The sequence below is a fragment of the Diabrotica virgifera genome, chromosome 9 (assembly GCF_917563875.1).
Source record: "Diabrotica virgifera virgifera chromosome 9, PGI_DIABVI_V3a".
Taxonomy (NCBI): domain Eukaryota; kingdom Metazoa; phylum Arthropoda; class Insecta; order Coleoptera; family Chrysomelidae; genus Diabrotica; species Diabrotica virgifera.
In genome coordinates this window covers 200661490-200684846 of record NC_065451.1, presented here as the reverse complement: position 1 = coordinate 200684846, position 23357 = coordinate 200661490, and the positions used below count along the sequence as shown (strand labels likewise).

Below are 23357 nucleotides of genomic sequence, written 5' to 3'. Positions count from 1 at the left end.
CTTGGATGATCGCGACACGAATATTTTACTGTGCAAAATATGAAGAACGAAAGTAAATTGCAAATTATATTGTTGTTTATTGGAATAATTATTAGCGCCATTTACTTTCGTACTTCTTATGTTGCACACTAAAATATTCGTTGTCGCGATAATCCAAAACAGTCGTATATTCGTGGAATAGGTACACCATACGTAAAATATATTGGTTAAATTCATAACATAGAAAATTAAATTATATTCGGCTCGGACATCCGTTAGAAAATGTAAACCGAATATAACAAAATTCAGTTTGGAGTTTGGCAACATTGTGTGAATACCAAGTTCTCTGATATCAATAGAACCGTAATTTAGTCCAGACATATTAATAGATTATTTTATTAACAAAAATGAGATATTTTAAATAAATAGCGTTTCAAAAATGATGTGCAGAATAATTTTGAATTCGGTTCCGCTAATGAAATTGCTTTTTTGTTCTTAAAAGTAGAAAAAGTTTAATTTCTGATGCTTAATATTTTATCCTCTAATAATTTTAACTGTACTAATATGCAAGTAGACTACTAATGATTATGTGCTACTGCTACTGCCATAGCAATGTACACAGAGGTATAGGGTTTCATGTCCACATGGTTGAAGGAAGTTACAAAATAAATCCAGTATTAAACAAGCAGGGTAAAATTTTACACTTTACCCTGTAATGTTGTCATGAAGGAGAAACAAATTAAAGTTTAACATTGTATAATGCATTTTTAGTAAACATCTAGTACCATGATCCAAAAGATCTTAAATAAATCAAAATATGTGTTTTAAATAATAAAATTTTGAAAATTAATAATCTAAAGAATAAATTTAGACAAGACGAAAATGGCGGGTTCGTTAGAAAAAATATTCGCATGAGATTTTTTTGTATAATCACATTCGTGAGACATCCCAGAATAAGGTTCAAGAAGTCGCCCACGTGAAAAGTGGGCCAATTTTTTTTAACAATTTTTTTTTATTCAAATTGCAAAAATCAATATTTTTGGCCGGTTCAAATTTTTGTTATCTTGGATAATTCTGGACAAGAAAGGTCTCTTGTAGCTTTTCTTTAAAGTTGATCGCTTTCGAGTTATAAACAATTTAAAATTGAAAAAAACGAAAAATGGCGATTTTCAAGGCTTAATAAATTGGTTAAAAGTTATTATTATGAAAGTCAGAAAGTGACTAAATCAAAGTTTAAAGCCCCCCCTACAAGATCCTGAAGAAATTTTTGTCATAATTTTATTACTAAGATGTTATTTTTAAGTAATAATAATGAGCGCCAGCACGTATTAGGCGGCCGTCTATGGTGAGTGCGAGAGAGATGCCATTCCGTCAGTCCAATGGGCATCTTACTCGCAATCACATTTAAAGCCGCGTCAATACGCTCTTACGGCTTTTTGTTAATAATTAAAAATAACAGCTTAGTAATAAATTAATGACAAAAATTTCTTCAGGATCACGTAGGGGGGGGGCTTTAAACTTTGATTTAGTCACTTTCTGACTTTCACAATAATAATTTTTAACTGAGTTATTAAGTCTTAAAAATGGCCATTTTTGCGTTTTTCAAATTTTAAATTGCTTATAACTCGCAAACCATCAACTCTAGTGAAAAATTACAAGACACCTTTTTTGCCCAGAATGGTATAAAAAAACTAAAAAAAATTGTCCCGTCCAAAAAAAAATAATTTTTGCAATTTGATTAAAAAAAATTGTTAAAAAAAATTTGGACCACTTTTCTCGTGGGAGACTTCTTGAACCTTATTCTGGGGTGTATTACAAATGAGATTATGCAAAAAAATTTCATGGGAATATTTTTTCCAACAAACCCGCCGTTTTCGCCTTGTCTAATTAGACAAGGGCTTGTGATATAATGTGTATTAATATACATCCTCTGAATAAAGAAACACAAAAATAAACTTAAAACGCTTCTCCTGTAAAATTATAAATTTGTAACATAGTGCCCTTTACCTCCGGCATACAGAATTTTTATGAGTAATGGGATGTTAAAATATCGGCAAGCTCTCATCTTCAGAGCGGCCGTATCGAATTTCTTAAGCATTTATACCTACCAAACATTGATAGGGCCACTTTTTGCGCATTCTGACAAAGTTCCGTTTCTGCACACATGATCATTTTCTTAGGCAAAAAATTAGAGGAAAGTAACCAAATATGGAATAGTGCTCTAATATGGAATTCCTTGATTTCTCCGAAAATATAAGTTGGAACCGCACTACAAGACCATCCTCTATTTCAGTCGCTCTCTTTATTATCGTATTCGCACCTGTGTGTCAGATGCGCAAACGATAGGTGTCTGGCAGGCGCGATTTGTTTTATCGTCTTGCAGAAAATTTCAAAGGTAAATATATTCAATGAGTATTATTGGTTATTATGCATGAATACAGACTTGTTATGTTATTGCATATATCAATAGTACATTTATTTTGATATTTTATGACCTTCTGTAATTAAAACATTACAACTTAAAAAAATGTTGATACTAGTTTGAACTAATGTACAAATCCAAATATGGACAGTCGTTGGTGCCTAATTATGGAATAGTTGGATTAAGTGTAAGTGGGCTCATTATGATTGTGCTGGTCCAGAGTTTCATACATGAATCTGTGACGTCTACAAGTGAATTAAGCTACTTCTTTCATTTTTCACAATTTTCTTATTTAAATTTATTTGATCTCAGATGTTAATGTCTATTTTTGTTATTGATATGTTGGTTTATGCCTATATTCCATATATGGGTACCTATTCCATATTTGGTTACCCATTTGGGATTTTGTTTTTTTGTTCGATTTTTTTTTGTTAATTAAGATATTTAATAGAAGGCTTTTAATTACTACATAAAAATGTATGATTAATGTGTCATAACATTAAATTGTTTTCATTTCTGTAAAGGTATTATTTTATATCCCCAAAACAAAATGGTATTCCATAATTGGCGACTTTCCTCTAACATCCTGACTCTCATAAGATACAGTAGGTAATGAGATAAAAAAGAAAAATGTTTTCGAAATTACGTCATTCTCACTTTAAAGTAATACAACGAACAAAGTTAAAGTTACCAACAGGGAAACAGATTGCTTAGTAATAGGAGAAAAATCACAACTTGGATCCTAACCACAACATGTTATCTAATTACGAATAAAATATATTATTGATTAACTTATCTTGAAAATGCTGGCCCTGGCCCCAGTAGTATGGAATAAGGTATTTGTCAATAAGGTTCTGAAATTGTTTTCTTGTTGCGTGTCTAAATATTATGATACTATGGGATTAAGTAGTCACAGTTGATTGTAATGACAACTTTTGATTTCAGGTAAAAGTTGACATATTTACCGGAAAAGATTTTACGTTTCGATTTACACTCCGGAAATCGTTTTCAAAAGTTTATTAAAAAGGGGAATTGTGTTGAAAAAATGTATAACCGCCAAGTTGTTGTAGAGGAGTAGAGGTTATGTCATAACTATCGACAAAATGGAACTTGAGTATTTGATTTTTTAATTTTAGTAACTATTTAAAATTCGGAATATTTATTCGACTTATGGTTTAAAACAGGTCAATAAATTCAAGTACCTGGATTATACCAAAAAATCTTTTGAAAAAATCATAAGACTGCTATATTTATTATTCTCGCGTAAACCTCGAAATTTGAGTACATTTATCAAAATACTACTTCTGGTCGACTCTTTATGAAGTTGAGACGTGGACCCTTAAAACATCAACCTGAATTACAATGGAGGAATTTGAAATGTGGATCTACCGGAGAATCCTCAAAAGTTCATGGACATCGCATTCCTCAAACGAAGAAGTGCTATATAGAATAGGCAAGGAAGGAGAACTTTTCAACACTGTGAAAGTTAGAAAAGCATCATACTGAGAAATAATAAGTACTAATATGCTTAACTAATAGTGAAAGTGGAAGAGGGAGAGGACTAGGTAGGTAAAGACTATCGTAGCTAAGAACCGTTCGACAATGGACAGGGCTAAATTTTGAACATCTAATAAGAACAGCTAAAGTCAGAGAAGAGTTTGGAATTATAGTAGTCAACCTCCATTGAGGGGAGGGCACTTTAAGAAGAAGATGCTGCACGTTCAGCACACCTACTAGTATCGGCCCTGAAGATAATAATAGACAGTTGACGCGTAATATTTGTTAAGCTACATTTCTAGTATACTCAAGAAATAGCAAGCTATTCTGCTATAACTCCTAAAACTATATTAGCGGTATAAAGATGGATTATTATTAATTAAAAAATTACTTACATGTAAAGAATTTAAAAAGAAATCTATCGTTATTATAATTGCCGCAGGAGGATTCCACTGCACCTAAAACAGAAAGAGTACTATGTTAAATACCTTTTTGTAATTTATATTATTTATTTTAATCGCTTTAAAAATTTGAAGCTCAATATAGCAGGCAGTGACGCATAGATGGGATAAAAAGTGAATGGGAACAGCACGGTACAAGACATGTACTTATGTTTGGAGGCAGTCAACAAGGTTCGCATAGCCGTGATGATTTCCAATTGTGGATAGAAGATGGAATTTGAAGGAGAAGAAGCAATGTTTGAGAACGTAAGTCCTAAATGCAATTTTTGGAGATTGAAACTATATCTACTAACTTCGGAGTCAGAGGTATTGGTTGTTTTTTTTCTAGATACTTTATTATGCCTACCGTTATTTCACCTTCTATTATTCTATTTGATTTTAATTGTCCTTCATTTAAAAGATATTAAAAAAGATACGATACAGTATTCTATTTAAATGCAAAACTCTGCATTCCTAAGCAGATCAAATAAAAAACAACAATAAAAGAATCTAAAATCTGTTTTACCGACCGTACGACCGTACGTTGCACATTACGTTCCAAACCCGGTTATCTTGCGCTAGCTAATCCCAACAAAATTTACCCTTTGTTCACTGCCCGGCAAATTGAATTTATTTTACGTGAATGTGTTACATTAGAAAAAAGGTACTACTATGTGAATTAGATAAAATAAAAAAAATCTGAAAGTTTTTTGGATCGATACACAGCCTCCCCCATGATTTGAACTTGGTGTAAACCACATTTGAACGATTAAAAACAGAAGAAGACTAATTCGTTGCAGTTTTATAACACAAATCTAAAGCTAAACATATTCGACTTAAGGAGTTGACACCAGGTACGGTTTGTTGGCTCATAATAACAATTACCAATAACAAATTTCTGTAAAAATGAGTCGAGCCAACCCAAAATGGTGGATCAGACCAATGTCGAACTTTCTGGAAGCGAAAAAGAGGGTGCTTTTAGCTTATATACTTTATTATAGTACGAATTTCAGTTACATTAATTCATCCTCCATATTAATATTAAAATATCAGACATACGGAGCCCTTGCCTCACAGTCCTACCACTAGTAGTAATACTTTTATCGACTTTTCATTTCATTAAGTCAGGTACATCAATCATCTTTGTGCTGGATGTCAAGTGACTACATGCTTATAATAGGTAATAAAAACTTCAACCTAGACATTGCCCTCATCATTTTTAATAGTTTAAAAAATCTACTTATTTTCTCTGCCTAAATGCATTTTAGCATATGGGCAAATTATTTTTTTTAACTATTAACACAAAATCATATTTTAAATTCATCGCATGTATGGCTGGTTGCCTATCTTTAGTAATACACTCATTTGAACCCTGTTCACAATTCATTTTTAAATAACGTTATTTTCACTCTGTATATTGTTCTTGTCAGCTTAATTTGGAATACTTGTAGTCCTAGCACACGATGTTGGTTGTTATTATTGAATTTTACTACAAATAAACTTTTATAAATTTTTGGCTAGTGTACCAAACTACATATTAGTTCACACAACTTCATGTTACACTTTCTGTCTCTACTGTCATTAGTCAGAAACGCTTTCACATCTGTCACCTGTAATCAGTTGGCTTTTACCTTTCTCTTTGTGAAGACAGAGAAATCAACTCAACCACCCACATGCTTGTGGTCTAGTCATAATATGGTGCCTTGAGGTATACCCTTTAAATTTCACCCATCGCCAGGGTTTAATAAATAATATGACAATGTAAGACCTTTGGTCGGCATTTTAAGGGTTTTAACCCATGTATTTTTGGTGGCTTAGCATGTAGAGCTTGTACGTATAACCTAATTTTTTATCTTGGTCATCCTTTAAAAAATGTTTACTCTTGTCTTCACTAATTATTATGGTTGTACTTATTTTAGGCTTAGAACACTGATGATGCTCTCTTTAGAGCGAAAACGTTCTGTATTTTAATGTAGCCCTTTATTGGGGTTTTCCAACTAATATACCTTTTACACAGAAGATTTTTTCTTCAATTTTTGAACAAATATTTGTCGAACTTCCAATGTCTAGTTGAAATTCGTACAAAAAAAACTTCTACTAACTTGTTTTTGTAGATACTTTATTATGTCTAGCGCTATTTCATCTTCCACCTGATTTTAATTTTGCTCCATTTAAAAGATATTAAAAAGATGGGATACCGTATTCTATCTAAATGCAAAACTGTGCATTCCTAAGCAGATCAAATAAAAAACAACAATAAGAGAATCTAAAATCTGTTTTACCGACCGTACGTTGCACTTTACGTTCCAAACCCGGTTATCTCACGCTAACAAATCCCAACAAAATTTACCCTTTGTTCACTGCCTGGCAAATTGAATTTATTTTACGTGAATGTGTTACTTTAGACACAGAGGTGGCAGGAAATCGTTACTTGTTATTACAAGTTATCGCAGGAAATTTATCTTTAACTTGGTTGTACTAAATTATAATTGCTGAGAATGGTAAATGGAGTTACGGTTGAGATTTACGCTACATGATAGTTTGATGTGGAATTTGTGTCTTGTATTTTATACAGTTTAGAAGAGAATATAGAAGAGGTAAGCTAAGCATTCTCCAGAAAATAACCATTCTTTTGATTCTGAAAATATACAGATTTTGGAAAAAGGATAGAATACAACAAAATATGTATATTAGAGATAAGTCACAACAAAAGCTTGGAGATGATTCAGATAAGAAAAGATCAAAATTGTATCAATAATAAGACATATATAAAAAATCTCTCCAATATATATCATAATGTCTTATGCAAATTCTTTTCTATTTTTGCTTTTTCTTGTTACGGTTTGAAGATCTTCTTTTGCCCTTTAATTCGTCCAATTTTGAACATAGTGTTATGCTCTGTATTTTCTCTCTGTTATGAGATTGATCAGCATATTCTTATTTTGATTAATTAATTAATTATTGTAATTACTACTTATAGAAAACAAAATTAAAATTAAATAAAACTTTCTAACAAAATTTATTCTCAGGGCTAATTTATTTAAATGTATTACTTTGGTTTGTGGCTTCTAGTATCTCTAGTTGCTTACTTCATCCAGGACAAAACAGGGAAAATAAATATACTCAATGTCATAAAAATTCTATAAATATTATTTATTTATCCAATATACCATAAATATAAGATTTAAATGTATGCTAAAAATCAAATTTTGTTGCAACTGTTTCTTATCTAATAAATTTATCCTTTAATTCTGATATCTCCTTTTTTTAATAAAATTTTCATTTAAATAATTTGTTAGACTGTGCTTAATATTATATAACAAAAAATTTATTCACCTTTAGAATTGATTACTTATTTCTTCTTTGAATTTATGAGTGACTAATAGCCCGGGAGGTAGTGTCAAATTTGACCGGAGCATTTTAGCATGGCTGGTTTCTTTTTATTTAGGTAGGTGTTCCAAAGCTTATTAACAAATGATGTGTCAGCTGGCCCAAAACCGGGGATTTTAGACAAGAAAAGGTAAAATATGAAAGTTGATGGACAAACTCTACAACTTAAATGTCAAATATGTATACACGTTATTCAGAACATTTGATAGCCTCGCTTACTTGGTTCCTACCTTTCACTCAGTAGATCCAGGTTCAAATCCTGGCGCGGAAAATTCTTTTTGTTTTTTAAATTGACATTTTATTTTGAAAAATAATTATTTTTATAATACCACGTTTTTATTATTTATACGAGACAATATAAAAAAATCTGTTTGTCTTTTATAGAATCGCAAACTATTCATTCTTGGTCATCATAATATTATGATTGATTTTAATAAGCTAATTTGTTGTACATGAACCTCTGAAGGTTCCTGAGTTGGTAAGACCAACAATCTAAGTGGAAAGGGAGACATTATTTGTTATTTTTTTGGAAAAACTGTTTTTTCTTAATTCTATATGTAGAACCGAAAGATACAATCCTAAATTTTCACTTTTCTCTCACCAACCCCCATCTTTTAATAGCAATCTAAATATTTCCCCATTCTCTATAATACATAAAACTGAATGTTTGTCTGTACCTATGTCCCTTATAGAATCGTAAACTATGCATTTGGTAGAAAAAAGTATAGGTACGCAATCTTTTTTAGTATTTTTTGGCTTTCTGGTAATTTTTAGGTATTAAACTTTCAAACATTATTTAGTTTTAAGGCGGTACGAAGTTTGCCGGGTCAGCTAGTTAATAATAAAAAAATATTCTTGGAGTAGTGTGGCAAAGATTAAAAAGTATAAATCAATAATTTATGAATTTTAGATTGTAATAAAAAAGCGTCAGCTGCATCATGTACGTTGCAAAAAATGTTAGCTGGCCAAAAAGAATTTTGCGCGACAGGATTTGAACCCGGATCTCCTGAGTGAAAGGTAGGAACCAAGTAAGCAAGTCTATCAAATGTTCTTAGTAACGTATATAAATATTTGATATTTAAGTTGTAGCGTTTGTCCATCAACTTTCATATTTTACCTTTTCTTGTCTAAAATCCCCGGTTTTGGGCCAGCTGACACATCATTTGTTAATAAGCTTTGGAACACCTACCTAAATAAAAAGAAAACAGCCATGCTAAAATGCTCCGGTCAAATTTGACACTATCTCCCTGGCTATAAATGATGAGGTATGTAGAACTGTTCAATAAAAAATAAACAAGTATGGTATGTGATATAAAACAACTCTCTCCGTTTCACAAATAATCTGACTAACCTTTTTTTCTCTTCTTTACTTCTTCTCATGGATTGTGTAGTCCTTGATTCTCTCACACGCGCTCCTAGGATCCTTCTCGTCCAAACTGCTTCACAAACAACACTCGCTCGAAATCTCTCCTCAGTGTTCTCTCTGCTCGATATCTTGTGCAAATTGATACCAACTGGCTACTCGTTCCAGACAGAAACAGGAATCTCTTCGGACACAAGGAGATTTAACTTCTCAGCGATTTCGTTTTAACACGATTCTGCTTACACGGCCGCCAACTTCACCACTTTACACCGACTTCTTACTTTTCAAAAACTTGACTGCTTTCTCCAGATGTTCATTCTACAGTGAAACTTTTTTCTCCCCCAAGTCAGACTCAAACACTCTATTCTCCTTCCATTCGTCTCTCTCGATAATCACAAAACATCCGCTCTACACATTACATCGCGCCTTTCATTTTTTAAGATCAAATTAATTTTGTATACAACTTTTCCATTTTGTCAAATTCCAGGAGACACCAAAATTACTTTTGTGTTTCTACATGCTATAAGAACCCGATATATTCTAAAACTCAACAATAATGGTGCTTACCGTCTGTCCTTCCAAGAAGCATTTATAAATGTTCTATTATTCATTTCAAAGCGAATACATGTACTTTCCAATCCGACCGTATAAATAGGGAACTTGCAAAAATTTTTAAATATTAAAATGATATTAAAAAACATAAGGTAACATGATCTTAAAACGCTTGCATGCGAAAAAAGCAAATATTTTTAACCCGTACGCTAATTACGACGTTTTGAAAATGCTATAAAATTCAAATATCTTAGGAGGCTCTTGAACGTCCTTCTATTAGTTCGACGTCACCGGCCACGGCGAACCGGCGGAAACAACGCGATTAAGGTAGGTATCACGGGTATATTACATTTTAATCGTCTTTAATGAAAAATTCCTAGCTATTATTTATGTTCATCTTATATATTGTAATAAGTAGTTCCCCAATCAGCTTAGTTTTAAACTGAAATTGATAAAGTTGAGTGCTACCTTGTAAAGAGTTTAAAACGCATAATATGACGGACGAGGGTTTTTCAAAAGGTCAATCTGACTAACTTACCTACCGTTGATGTCTTCATCGTGGCAACTTTTATAAAAAGTAGTAAAAGCTATTCTATTGGAGAAATGCGAGGTGTCAAGGCAAATAAGTAAGAGTTATTAATAAGCATGTTTAAACCGTTTATAACAATAGTTTGGTACCATTATATTATAGTACTTATACGGTTTACCCCGTGGGTTTGATCTACCTACCTCTAGTCGAAGGATTTCGTATATCCTGGAAAAGATTACGGTGTAATTTGCATTATAATAAAGATTATATTTTATTGTAATGTTTATTAGTACCTACTGGAGCCTTTCATTATTGTGTTCAAAGCCTTCTGAGAAAAGATTATGGTGATTAGCAGCAACAAAATCCTTCTTTACAAAGTTAATAATACGCATAAATAAGAAGAATCATTATTGTAATTTTACAGGTTAATATCTTTATCATCTCAGCTTATACATACTTACACCGCATCCGTCGGTAGACCGCAAGTTATAGTAGAAACCCGACTGTAGACCGCATACTATAGTAGCACCAATACTTTTTAGTTACTCTTACTTTTATTACTAAAAGTTTTGTTTATTTTTAAGTTACTTGTTTCTTCTTTGTTCTTCAACACAAGAAACGAACAAAGTAATTTCATAAAAAAGAACTTTTTGATACATGTCAACAGAGATAAAATGTTAATATTTTGCCTGTCACAGAAAAAATCAATTTTGCCACAGAGTAAAACAAGATATTTCAACTATATTATTTATCTATGGGCAAACTGCATTAAATGCAATGGCCCACCCCGAACGGACAAACGATATGAGTGGCCTGTGACGTCAGACCACAGGTCTCGCTTTTGAAGTTGTTTAAAACGGAAATTTTAGGCGCGGAACTTTGATTAGATGTTGTACGTACACTATTCATTGTTAAGACGTAATATTTTGAATATAACATTTTAAAACATAAATTAACAATTTTATGCAAAAATAATTTTTAGTGCAAGTTCCCTATTGTATAAGTCCGTTCATAGAAACATTAATACTGAACGATTTTCACTTTCAACGAAACACTGCTTATGACTAACTAATACTATTTACAATTTTTTTGGCCATATACAGGGCGATGAAAATCTATGATCTCGTGGTCTTTGGCATAAATTAATTTTCTAAATTTTCCCCATAAAAATTATGTAACAATAGGTTTCCCATAGTTTCCTCCATTTGCTTCTGTTTAGTGCTTTCTGTTTCCAGTGTGTTCCTCGCATCTTTCTTATGTCATCTCCCAATCTCATCTGGGGTCGTCCTCTTGTTCTCTTTCCTGTCCATGATCTCCATTGTTGTATCGTGGTATTCCACTTATTGTCCGTTTGTCTGGAGTTATGACCTGAAAAGCTCCATTTTAGCTTGGCTATATGTTGTCCTGCGTCTTTAGCTTTATTTCTTACCCAATTGTTTTACTTTTTGTCAGTGTATGCACTGATCAAACACTCTTATTCTTAAGTTTTGTTGTATTTTTTTATTCTTTAAGGCCAATTTTATTTTACCAAATCCTGACCAGGCTAATGTGACCCTTCTTTTTACCTCCGCTGTTTGGTTTTGCTTATTTTTTATTATTATCGGTCCCAAATGTAAATAATCATTAACCGCTTCTATTATAGTTTCGTTTAGCATTACGTTTCTATGATCTTGTGTGTTTGTCATTGCTTTTGTTTTAGTAAAATTCATTTTTAGACCTATTTGTTCGGATTCATTTGCTAGTTCGGTTAGCATGGTTTGGAGATCTATTCATGGACGTTACGCACACATGCCATTATTAGTTGAATCTCGTGATATCTCTCGTGTCTTAATACATAGACGAGGGCATTTAGCACAAAATAAATAAATTTTTAAATACAGCACCTAGAGACTTGCAGTTTTTTGCATTATGTTTAGGATGACGTCAGGAAAAAAGTCTACTATTCAAAAATGGGTGGAAATGCATAATTATGCATTTTATGCACTGTAAAGTGCATAAAATGCATCCAAAATTTTATAGGTATAAAAATAAAGTCAAAATCAGTATACTAAGGAACAAAATTTATTATTTGGGGGGTTTTTGGGGTCACTGAATACGATTACGCCATCCGAACTGACCCCCGGATTATCTGGTGCCCAAGATCAGCGCAAGAGACGTCATCTTCTGGAGTTCGATGATTCTTGGCATTAAATCGATGCAAACAAACCTCTGGATCACCTCGTGCCCAACGTCAATGCAAGGGACGACATCTTCTGGAGTTTCGAGTGCTTTCGGTATTAAATTGATGAAAATGAATTACTTACGGGTTTCTGGGGTCGCTAAACACGAATATACCAACAGAATTAAATTCATTCCGGAGTACCTGGTGCCCAGGATTGCTACTAAGGCACGTAATTTTCTGGAGTTTCGAGTGTTTACGGCATTAAATTGATGTAAACGGATTACTCACGGGTTTTTTGGAGTCGGTAAACACGAATATGATATCAAAACTGAACTCCGGAGTACCTGGGGCCCAGGGTCGATACTAGGGCACGTCATCTTCTGAGGTTTCGAGGGTTTTCGGCATTTAGTTGATGCAAATGGATTACTGGAGAGTTATGAGGACGCTAAACACGAATATGCCATCACAAGCGACTTCCAGTGCACCTAGTGCCCAAGGTCACTACAAAGGACGTCATCTTCTGAAGTTTTAAGGAATTTTTGCATTAAATTGGCGTATTCGCGTTCATTAACCATAAAAACCTATGAGTAATCCGTTTGCATCAATTTAGTACCGAAGTCTCTCGAAGCTTCAGAAGATGACGCCCCTAGCAATAACCTTGGGCACCAGGTACTCCGGGATTTGGTTCTGATGGCAGATTCGTATTTAGCGACCTTAAGAACCCCTCAGTAATCCATTTGCATCAATTTAATGCCGAAATTTCTCGAAACTCCAGAAGATGACGTCCCTTGCAGTGACCCTAGGCACCAGGTGCCCCGTGGGTCTGTTTTAGTGGCATATACGTGTTTAACGACCTGAAAACCCTCGAGTAATCCATTTGCATTCATTTTATGCCGAAAACCCTCGAAACTCCAGAAGATGACGTGCCTTAGTTGCGATCCTGGTCACCAGATATTCCGGAGTTCAATAATGATTTCATAATCGTGTGTATCAACTCCAAAAATACGTAAGTAATCCGTTTGCATTAATTTAATACCAAAAATCCTCGAAACTCCAGAAGATGACGTCCTTTGTAGTGATCCTGGGCACCAGGTAATCGAGAGGTCTGTTCTGATGGCATACTCATGTTTACCGACTCAAAATCCCTCGAGTAATCCATTTTTATCAATTTAATGCCGAAATATCTCAAACTCCAGAAGAGGAAGCCCCTTGCAGTGTGCTTGGGCTCCAAGTGCACACGGAGTCGGTGTTGATGGCATATTCGTATTTAGCGACTTTAGAAACCCATCAGTAGTCCAATTGTATCAATTAGATACCGAAAGCCCTCGAAACTCCAGAAGATGACGTCCCTTACAGTGGCCTGGGCACCAGGTGCTCCTAAGGTGTGTCCTGATGTCATCTTCGTATTTAACCACCTCAAAAACCCCCCGAGTAGTCCAGATACATCAATTTAGTGCCGAAATCCCTGGAAACTCCAGAAGATGACGTGCCTTAGTAGCGACGCTGGGCACCAGGTACTCCGGAGGTCAAGTCTGATATTTTATTCGTATCTAGCGACCACTAAAACCCGCGAGTAATCCGTTTGCATCGATTTAATGACGAAAACCACCGAAACTCCAGAAGATGCCGCGACCTTGGGCACCAGGTGATTCGGGATCAGTTCTGATGGCGTAATCGTATTCAGTGACCCAAAAATCCCCCAAATAATAAATTTTGTTCCTTTACTGATTTTGACTTTATTTTTATATTTATGCAATTTTGGATGCATTTTATGCACTTTACAGTGCAAATATGCATTTCCACCCATTTTTGAATAGTAGACTTTTTTCCTGACGTCATCCTGAACATAATACACAAAACTGCAAGTCTCTAGGTGCTGTATTTAAAAATTTATTTATTCGGGTGTTTTTAGTGCTAAATTCCCTGGTCTAATACATAAACTTACGTGCATAGAAATCGGCCCACTTAAAAATTTGGTAATTTTTGATGACTCGTATTTCCTAAACCTGTTGGCCGATTTAAGAGATTTCTTGAACATGTTATTGCCTGATTCTTTAACAATACCACTGTAATAATATTATTGCTAAACAGGTAAATTTTCATTGTATACCGGGTGTACCAATCAAACTGTGTTTTTTTCTCAAAGTTCATCACACCCTGTGGAATATTCTAGCATATATAAAATACTGAAATTAAAATCCAACTATAGCCTCATGTTTTCTTAACATTTTGTTTTTTGATACATTCGTTTATGTTGGATAATAAAAAAGTTAGGTACTTTAACAACCAGACATGTTCTTCATCAATACACGTTGTTTCTAAATAAATGCGACAAACTTTAAGGGGTAATTCTGCATGAAAAAATAATGACAGTTGGCTTGATAGACGTTTGTCCGCAAATGTTTCGTTTCCGAGATACGGGATGTTGAATTTTTTTTTACAAACTGACGATTAATTTATTGCTTTAAAACCAATTGAGACAGAGCCCCCGCAATGGCTACTGGTGCATGTGTGCAAAAAGGGATTTTGGCGCCCCTTAAGGCATTTTGATTCATGTTCATTTATTTTTTGAAGGTAGGTAGGTAGGTTGAAATAAAGCAAAAAGAAACCGAACTCTAAAAGTCATAATAGGTTTTCCTCGAAAAGTGCTTCATTTGTTGGTTATTTTACGTTGAAATATTCAATTTGGAATTTGACGAAGAAGACCGCATTTTTCATGAGCTCGAATTTTGCTTTTTCTAGGTCCATAGACTTTATGAGTACACCATTCTTTTTGTTTTTTGTTTATAAGCTACCTGCATTTTTGATTTTTGTAAGCAACAATATTTTTTTCGATAAAATACTTTGTTTTTGAGTTGTTTGCGAAAAACCGCCTAAAAACCTGGTTTTTGTTGAAAAATAAACATTTTCACTCGCAAATAACTCGAAAAGTATTGATTTAGATACACTCTATAGACCAAAGGTTCCTTAGAATTAGTCAGTTTATTCATTTCCGGACTTATTTTAAACCTATATTTTTTCACCCCCTAGAAGGGGTAACTTTCACCCCCAAGCAAAAGCAACCAACGGCACAAGTGCAACTTTTAAGTGAAGGGTAAGTAGAACCTAAATCCAAATTTTCATGCAATTAGGTGGTGAACCTGAAAATTACGCGGTATCTCCGTTTTTCACGTTCATTTACTGGAATATAGGTACAATAGAAAGATTTAAAAAATCGCTACTATTGTAGTAGCAATATTATCCGAGACCTTGCTGTTGCAAGTTCATTAATTACATCGCTAAAAATCTATATAATCCAAACTTTCTTGTTCAATTGCTAATATTGCTAGTCCAGGAAATATTTCTTGAAGCATTGTCCTTAAATGATTTTTAATGATTTTTCACTTTGAAAAAGATCGCTCGCCAAAACCTACAGATACAGGCAATGTCAAAAGAATTCTTAGTAAAATTGTGAAATGCTTACGTTGAAAGGGTGTAGACTAAATTGTCTTCAAATATACAGGGTGTAACAAAAATACAGGTCATAAATTAAATCACATATTCTGGGACCAAAAATAGTTCGAATGAACATAACTTACCTTAGTACAAATATGCACATAAAAAAAGTTACAGTCCCTTGAAGTTACAAAATGAAAATCGATTTTTTCGAATATATCGAAAACTATTGGAGATTTTTTATTGAAAATGGACAAGTGGCATTCTTATGGCAGGAACATCTTAAAGAAAAATTATAGTGAAATTTGTGCACCCCATAAATATTTTATGGGGATTTTGTTCCCTTAAACCCCCCCAAACTTTTGTGTACGTCTTAATTAAATTATTATTGTGGTACCATTAGTTAAATTCAATATTATTAAAACTTTTTTGCCTCTTAGTATTTTTTCGATAAGGAAGTTTTTATCGAGTTGAGGCTTATTTTTCAGTATGTTTACATAAAAATTTTATGGGGGTTTTGTTCTTTTAAACCCCCCAAATATTTGTGTACGTTCCAATTAAAATATTACTGCGGTACCATTAGTTAAACACAGTGTTTTTAAAACTTTTTTGCCTCCTTGTATTTTTTCCAAAAGGCACCTTTTATCGAGATGTGACTTCTTTTGTAATATGGTTCAAAATATCCCTAAAAATGTAAATCATAAATAAATGTTCATATTATTACCAAGTCTCCATAATCGTACTTAACCATATACAAATATGTGGTGGATTTGACAAATATTCGAAATATTTCGATAAAAACTGACTTTTCGAAAAAGTATTAAGAGGCAAAAAACTTTTAAAAACATTGTGTTTTTCTAATGGTACTACAATAATAATTTAATTGGAACGTACACAAAAGTTTGGGGGGGTTTAAAGGAACAAAACCCCCATAAAATTTTTATGGGGTGTCCAAATTTCACTATAATTTTTTCTTAAGATGATACTGCTATAAGAATGGCACATGTCCATTTTAAATAAAAAATCTACAACAGTTTTCGATACATTCAAAAAAATCGATTTTCATTTTGTAACTTAAAAGGGCTGTAACTTTTTTTATGTGCACATTTGTACTAAGGTAAGTTAGGTTCAATCGAATTATTTTTGGTCCCTGAATATGTGATTAAATTTATGACCTGTATTTTTGTTACACCCTGTATATTATAAAATACTTCAGGGGTCAGTATCATCAGGTAACGAAAATAACTTTAACGCTTTAATTTCATTAAAAAATCATTGGAGTTTATATCGTTATTATTTATCCTGATAATATGTCAGTCGTTCTTCAAGAACAAAACAACGTTTTAAAAGATCGCTGTCACTTAATTTAAATATGTTTCGTGTGTATTTATATCTAATCCTATTTAATTCCTCAACTTTTGTTTTAAAATTAATTTTTGTTTTTCTGAAATTTTTTTTTTCAATTTCAATCCTTAAAGGGTGGCGCCCGTGTGCATTGCACACTTTGCACATATGGTAGCGGGGTCCCTGAATTAAGATATGGAAATGAAATTTGGTAGGTTTTAAGAGATAGTTATTGCGGATTTCTTGACATAAAATCAAGAATTTAATATTCACCATTGGCGCGCATACGGGTAATATGACCGATCATATTACCCGTATGTACGCCAATGGTGAATGTTAAATTCTTAATTTTATGTCAAAAAATCCGCAATACCTCTTAAAACTTACCAAATTTCATTTGAATATCTTAACTGGTTTTAAAGCACTAAATGGATCGTCAGTTTGTAAGAAAAAAGTTCAACATCCCGTATCTCAGAAACGAAGCATTTGCGGATATACGTTTATAAAGCTAACTGTCATTATTTTTTCATACAGAATTACCCCTTAAAGTTTGTCGCATTTTTTGAAGTTATACTTCTTTAGGCGCGATTGGGAGTGAATTTATATTATTCTGCGCGCATGCGCACACAGACAGTATGGACTTCGTTGCTAAATCTTGTAAGTTATGTATGTATCAGTCCAAAAGTGTGGAAAGAATATACCTTTTAGTGTGTTTATTAAATATATTTATTATAATTATTCTTATGTGTTTGGATTTGTCTTCTTCGGGAGTAAGATAATACGTATTATTAAAACATTTTTATATTTTATACTTTAGGCGAAGTAGTTTTCAATCCTAATAGTAAATTATTAATATTGAAAATATCAAAAATATTACTAAAAGATTTTTAAATTGAAAACTTATTGGTACACTTTCCTGGTGACACCTCCAAGACTTCTACAATTTGCAAGTCAAATGGATGCTGCAGTGAAGACGAGAGGGAAGGAATTCTACACTATGCAATTCACATCCCCCGTCTGCAGCTGGTAAAGTTCCAATGGAAAAATGCACCTAGTTACTCTACGGAGTAATACGACTATAAAATAAAAATGTATACCATTTTTATTCAGTTGCAATGCGAAGGCAAAACAATCTTACTTTTCAATTAGAATACGGAGTGCAGTCCAGTCCCTTGAATTGCGATTTTCGGCTCTTATTGGAGCCTTCATCGGAAGGAACGTAGGCACTGTTCTCCATATTTTAACTGATTCGTATCGAGAGGTTTTCCCACCCATTGCAACTGAAGTGATGATAGTAGGTGGCTAGCGCCATCTGGCATTGAAAGACGAAGTAGTTTTCAATCCTAATAGTAAATTATTAATATTGAAAATATCAAAAATATTTTTAAATTGAAAGTGTACCAATAAGTTTTCAATTTAAAAATCTTTTAGTAATATTTTTGATATTTTCAATATTAATAATTTACTATTAGGATTGAAAACTACTTCGTCTTTCAATGCCAGATGGCGCTAGCCACCTACTATCATCACTTCAGTTGCAATGGGTGGGAAAACCTCTCGATACGAATCAGTTAAAATATGGAGAACAGTGCCTACGTTCCTTCCGATGAAGGCTCCAATAAAAGCCGAAAATCGCGATTCAAGGGACTGGACTGCACTCCGTATTCTAATTGAAAAGTAAGATTGTTTTACCTTCGCATTGCAACTGAATAAAAACGGTATACATTTTTATTTTATACTTTACTTCGTCTATTTGTTACCGTGAATTGTCATAATGTCCGAGAAACCGTAAAAACAATACCGTTGTAGTGTATTGGTAGAGCATTCGACTACGGATCGAATTTTTTTTTAATTTTTGGAAAGTGGTAAGTATTATAATTAGTTTAATATTTAAATAAACTAAAAATAATCTATTTAAAGTATTTTACTTCGTTCAAATCATATATAATAGAAGTATAACTTCTTCCGTGCGTACAAAGTACACACACATCCTATTTTTTAGAAACACCGTGTATTGATGAAGAACATGTCTAGTTGTTAAAGTACCTAACTTTTTTATTATCCAACATAAACGAATGAATCAAAAAATAGAATGTTAAGAAAACCCGAGGCTATAGTTGGATTTTAATTTCAGTATTTTATAAATACTAGAATATTCCACAGGGTGATGCGAAGTTTGAGAAAAAAAAACACAGTTTGATTGGTACACCCGGTATACAATGAAAATTTGCCTGTTTAACAACAATATTATTACTGTGGTATTGTCAAAGAATTAAGCTATAAAATGTTCACAATCACTTAAATCGGTCAACAGGTTTAGAAAATATGAGACATCAAAAATGACCAAATTTTTAAGTGGGCCGATTTCTATGCATGTAAGTTTATGTTCAAGAGAGATGCTTTCCGTTTTTTAAGAACTTCCACAATTTCTTCTTTTACTTTATCTGTCCGATTATCGAACGTTGGCGATCATATTGGCAATAATAACTTTATTTAGGGCAGCTCTACTTCGGCCTGGGCCGCTTTTAGTCATTTTCGTTGTTTATGTGCTCTTTTTCATTCGGTGCAACAGAGCAAACCTGTGAACAAATTGATTTTTCCGTAGGAGAAGCTACCAAGAAAATAGCAGGCTATCGAAATAAACAGTTATTTAGAACAGTAAGTCCCATCTTTAACCAGGTACACCTTTTTAAACTAGAAGTTGTTTTATTGTTTGTTCAGAGATGATTAATTCTACTTGCTTTTTTAGGATTCATTAGGTTCGGGGTTTTTATGGAAGAGCAGAAATATGATTCGTTCCGTTAATGGGCAATAAAGGGATACTTTTAAAGGAAAATTAGTTTTATTTGCGGATTTCAACCGAAGAGCAGGCTCTGGTGGTTTTGATAACAAAATAACGTAAATGTGCGGCCAACCGAAAAAATATTTAAAATTGAAAAAAAGCCGAATGTGCTTCGCTGACAAACCGCTGTTTTTAACAACGACGGAAACAGACGTGACAGATATTTTGAGAAAAAACGTTTTGTTTTGTATTAACAGTTACTGCTGTTTCGCATTGGGGTGTATTCTGTAACATTTCCGTTAAATTTAAGAGGCCTCTAAAATTTAACTCTTAACGGTTCTCTAAAACTTTTAGGTTAGAATGACATTCTGTAATATAGAGGACCGCTAAAATAATATATTTTTTAGAGGAATCTCTAAAAGGTTTTGTAACAAATACGGCAACGTCGCACGGTGATCGTTTTTGAACTACTTTTAACCTAGAAATTGACCGAAAACTGACTGCCAGAGGCCAAAAACTTCAAGAAGAAGAAGAAATTGACAGTTTCCTTGAAAATAATATTTATTGTATTTAATTATTTTTTAGTAAAACTCATATATTCCAATTAAACATTTTTATTTATAAAGTTATACATTAAAATATTGCTGAAAAATACCATATCTTATTTCTTCTCCCCTTCGACATTTTGGTCAAATGGTCTATTTTCAATAACATTAAGGTCATCTTATTAATCTGCATCTGGTTATAAACCTTCTGAAACTTCACCTTTATAAACATTTGGTACGTTTTGTAATGTTCCACAATAACTTTAAATAATTTTACCTGCATTAATAGGATTTAATTGCTTTGACAAACATCTTTCACTTCCAACACTTTTTCAATTACATTTCTAGGTAGGTACCTACTTCCTTTGAAATGGTAATTGTAGTTACTTTCAGGTCAATTACTTTTTGTTTTTGTTGTAATCTGAAATCAGCTCTACAAAAAGAAACAAACATATGAATTTTGTTACTTATAGGTGTAGTGTGCAATGAACGTAGTGTGTCGATTGTAAAGTAAAATGAGACTTACCTTTCATTATTATTTATTAAGTACTTCTTCACCAAATACATTATAAAAAGCCATTTGCCATTTTTAAATATTTATCTCCAGTATAATACAAGAATAAAACATCCTCTAAAATATTTTTATTTAGAGGGAGTTTTAACGGTTTAGGTTATGATTTTAACGGATGTATGATTTACAGAATACCAAAATATTTTTAGCGGGCGCTAAAATTTTAGAGGCCTCTCAAATTTAACGGAAGTGTTACAGAATACACCCCATTATAAGAATTTTGAACGTGCGAGGGATTTCTCGTGCCGTAGTTTTGTCGCACTTGTCCTTTTCACACAATAAGAATTGAGTCGCACGAAGATATTTTGCTGTGCTGTTTGGTATATTATTTTTATTTACACTTTGTGGCTGAGGTAGGTACTACGATGTCGAATATGTATCATTACGATGTATCATTACAAATGACTATTTTTTGTCCATACTTTTGTCCTAATGTACTGTAATGCGTATTTAATTCAATTGCAATTTCTATTTTGTCAGTTATTATTTCTTATGTTTTTAATTAAAAGTCTTAATTTGTTTTTATAATCGTTGTTCTACTAAGTTATTTGTGGGATCTTGGATTAGCTCATCTAATTAGCTCATACAATCTATGTAATAAACTATTATAAATGAGAAATAAGCCACAATTTAACTAAAAAAATTATTTTATTAACGTTTCGACATCCGATTTGGGCGTCGAAACGTTAATAAAATTATTTTTCTTTAGTTAAATTGTGGCTTATTTCCCATTTAGAATAGTTTATTACAAAAATGCCACAAAGAAACAGATTCAGAACAAAATTACAATATAATATGTTTTTCATGTACAGAATTTAAAAAACTCTCTGTGATCCACTCGTTTTTAAAAGTTGTTCCCCTCGTTTTAAATGTTGTTTTTAGATAATTTCACACAAGACGTGCCGTAGCCCTACTCCAGTTTTCACCGAGTTGTTTACCCTATAAAACTAAATATAATTTCGTAGAATAAAAGGTATATTTTATATGGAGCGAAATCAAATTATAGCGTTGTGTTTACTTTATCGTCGAAGAAAGAGAAATAAGAGGAAACGGTTTTTTCTTTATCACTTAATTCGTCAAATTAATTAATTCAAATTAATTCATGCACTGTTAAGTGGGCATACACCATTCCAAGCATTTCTCGTCAAGTTTCTATCTGTATATTATATTTCTATTGTTTTGTCCCAATGAACAGGTCTCGCTTCAATTAATGTTATTAATATTTCACTATCAATGTGAGACATCATAATATAAAATATATGCACCTACTTTAAACAGCCACAAAGTGTAAATGAAAATAATGTACCAAACAACCAAAGAAACTACCTTCGTGCGACTGAACGACAGTATCATATGAAAGGATGCATTAAGTCTCCTATGCTACTGGGTGCGTAAAGACGGCACGGCTGCCGTCTGTTTTTGTAAGCGAGGGACAGCATAAACACGGCGACTTCACCGAACTTTCCAACCACCCTCTAGTGAGAAAGGATCCATATGATTACATGCGCCACCATTGGAATGTACTTTTTTTCTTTTGCCTGTTGACTTTTGAAAGAATTCATGTCTCATTCGCTCGGATCGTATATTTCCATCCTTCTTATCTTGGGCTGCTAGATAGTTTGCCATTGATTTTCCCCTCAACGATTAATTTTTCTAGTCCTACTGTTCTGCGTACTTTTTGCCCGAAGTATCACTGGTTTCAAATACTAATAAATGAATAGTAGATAAACGAAATATGTTTGAGTACATTATATCATAATGTTATATTATGTTATTCACTTTCATAATCAGATCCACTGTCGTCGTCACTGGAATTCTTTAAATCAACCCTTACCTCTTCAGTAACTACATTTGACATTTATTTTCCAAGTACTTATTTTTAACCAACATGTTCACACACTTTTCTCCAGTTATCTACAGCTACCAGTGGAGATCTAGAAATTTGAGGCATAGGATACTACTCTGGGCTAATTAGCAAAATATAAGTAAAAGTTATTTACCAGCAATTTTATTGCTGAAATCGAATCTTACGATTTATCAGTGTGCTACTTTTTTATAAAGAAAATGGTACCCCCCAACTCGTTTTTTTTTTTCAATTATTGCTCTATAACTCCAAAAAAAGATTTTAACTTTACACCAAAAACACCCAAATAACAATTACCCGTAAGTAAATTCTGCATAGAGACATGTTTTTCCGATTTAATTAGACGAAAATTTTTCTCGGAAAATGTGAGTTTTTTCCAACAAAATCATTAATTTTTAACTATAATTCTTGGTAAGCAATTATTTATGAATAATAATCTGGTAACATAAAAGCCATTTTGGTATAGATTATATTTGAAGAAGC

General features: G+C 32.9%; 1 protein-coding gene across 1 annotated transcript in view; it reads right to left on the bottom strand.

The window, feature by feature from the left end:
• The window catches only part of LOC114329278 (uncharacterized), a 93730-nt gene that overhangs the window by 15485 nt on the left and 54888 nt on the right, over positions 1-23357 (bottom strand). Inside the window, exon 6 of the mRNA XM_050660789.1 lies at positions 4294-4356. Coding sequence (XP_050516746.1) covers positions 4294-4356 — 63 coding nt within the window. The remainder of the gene's footprint in view (positions 1-4293; positions 4357-23357) is intronic.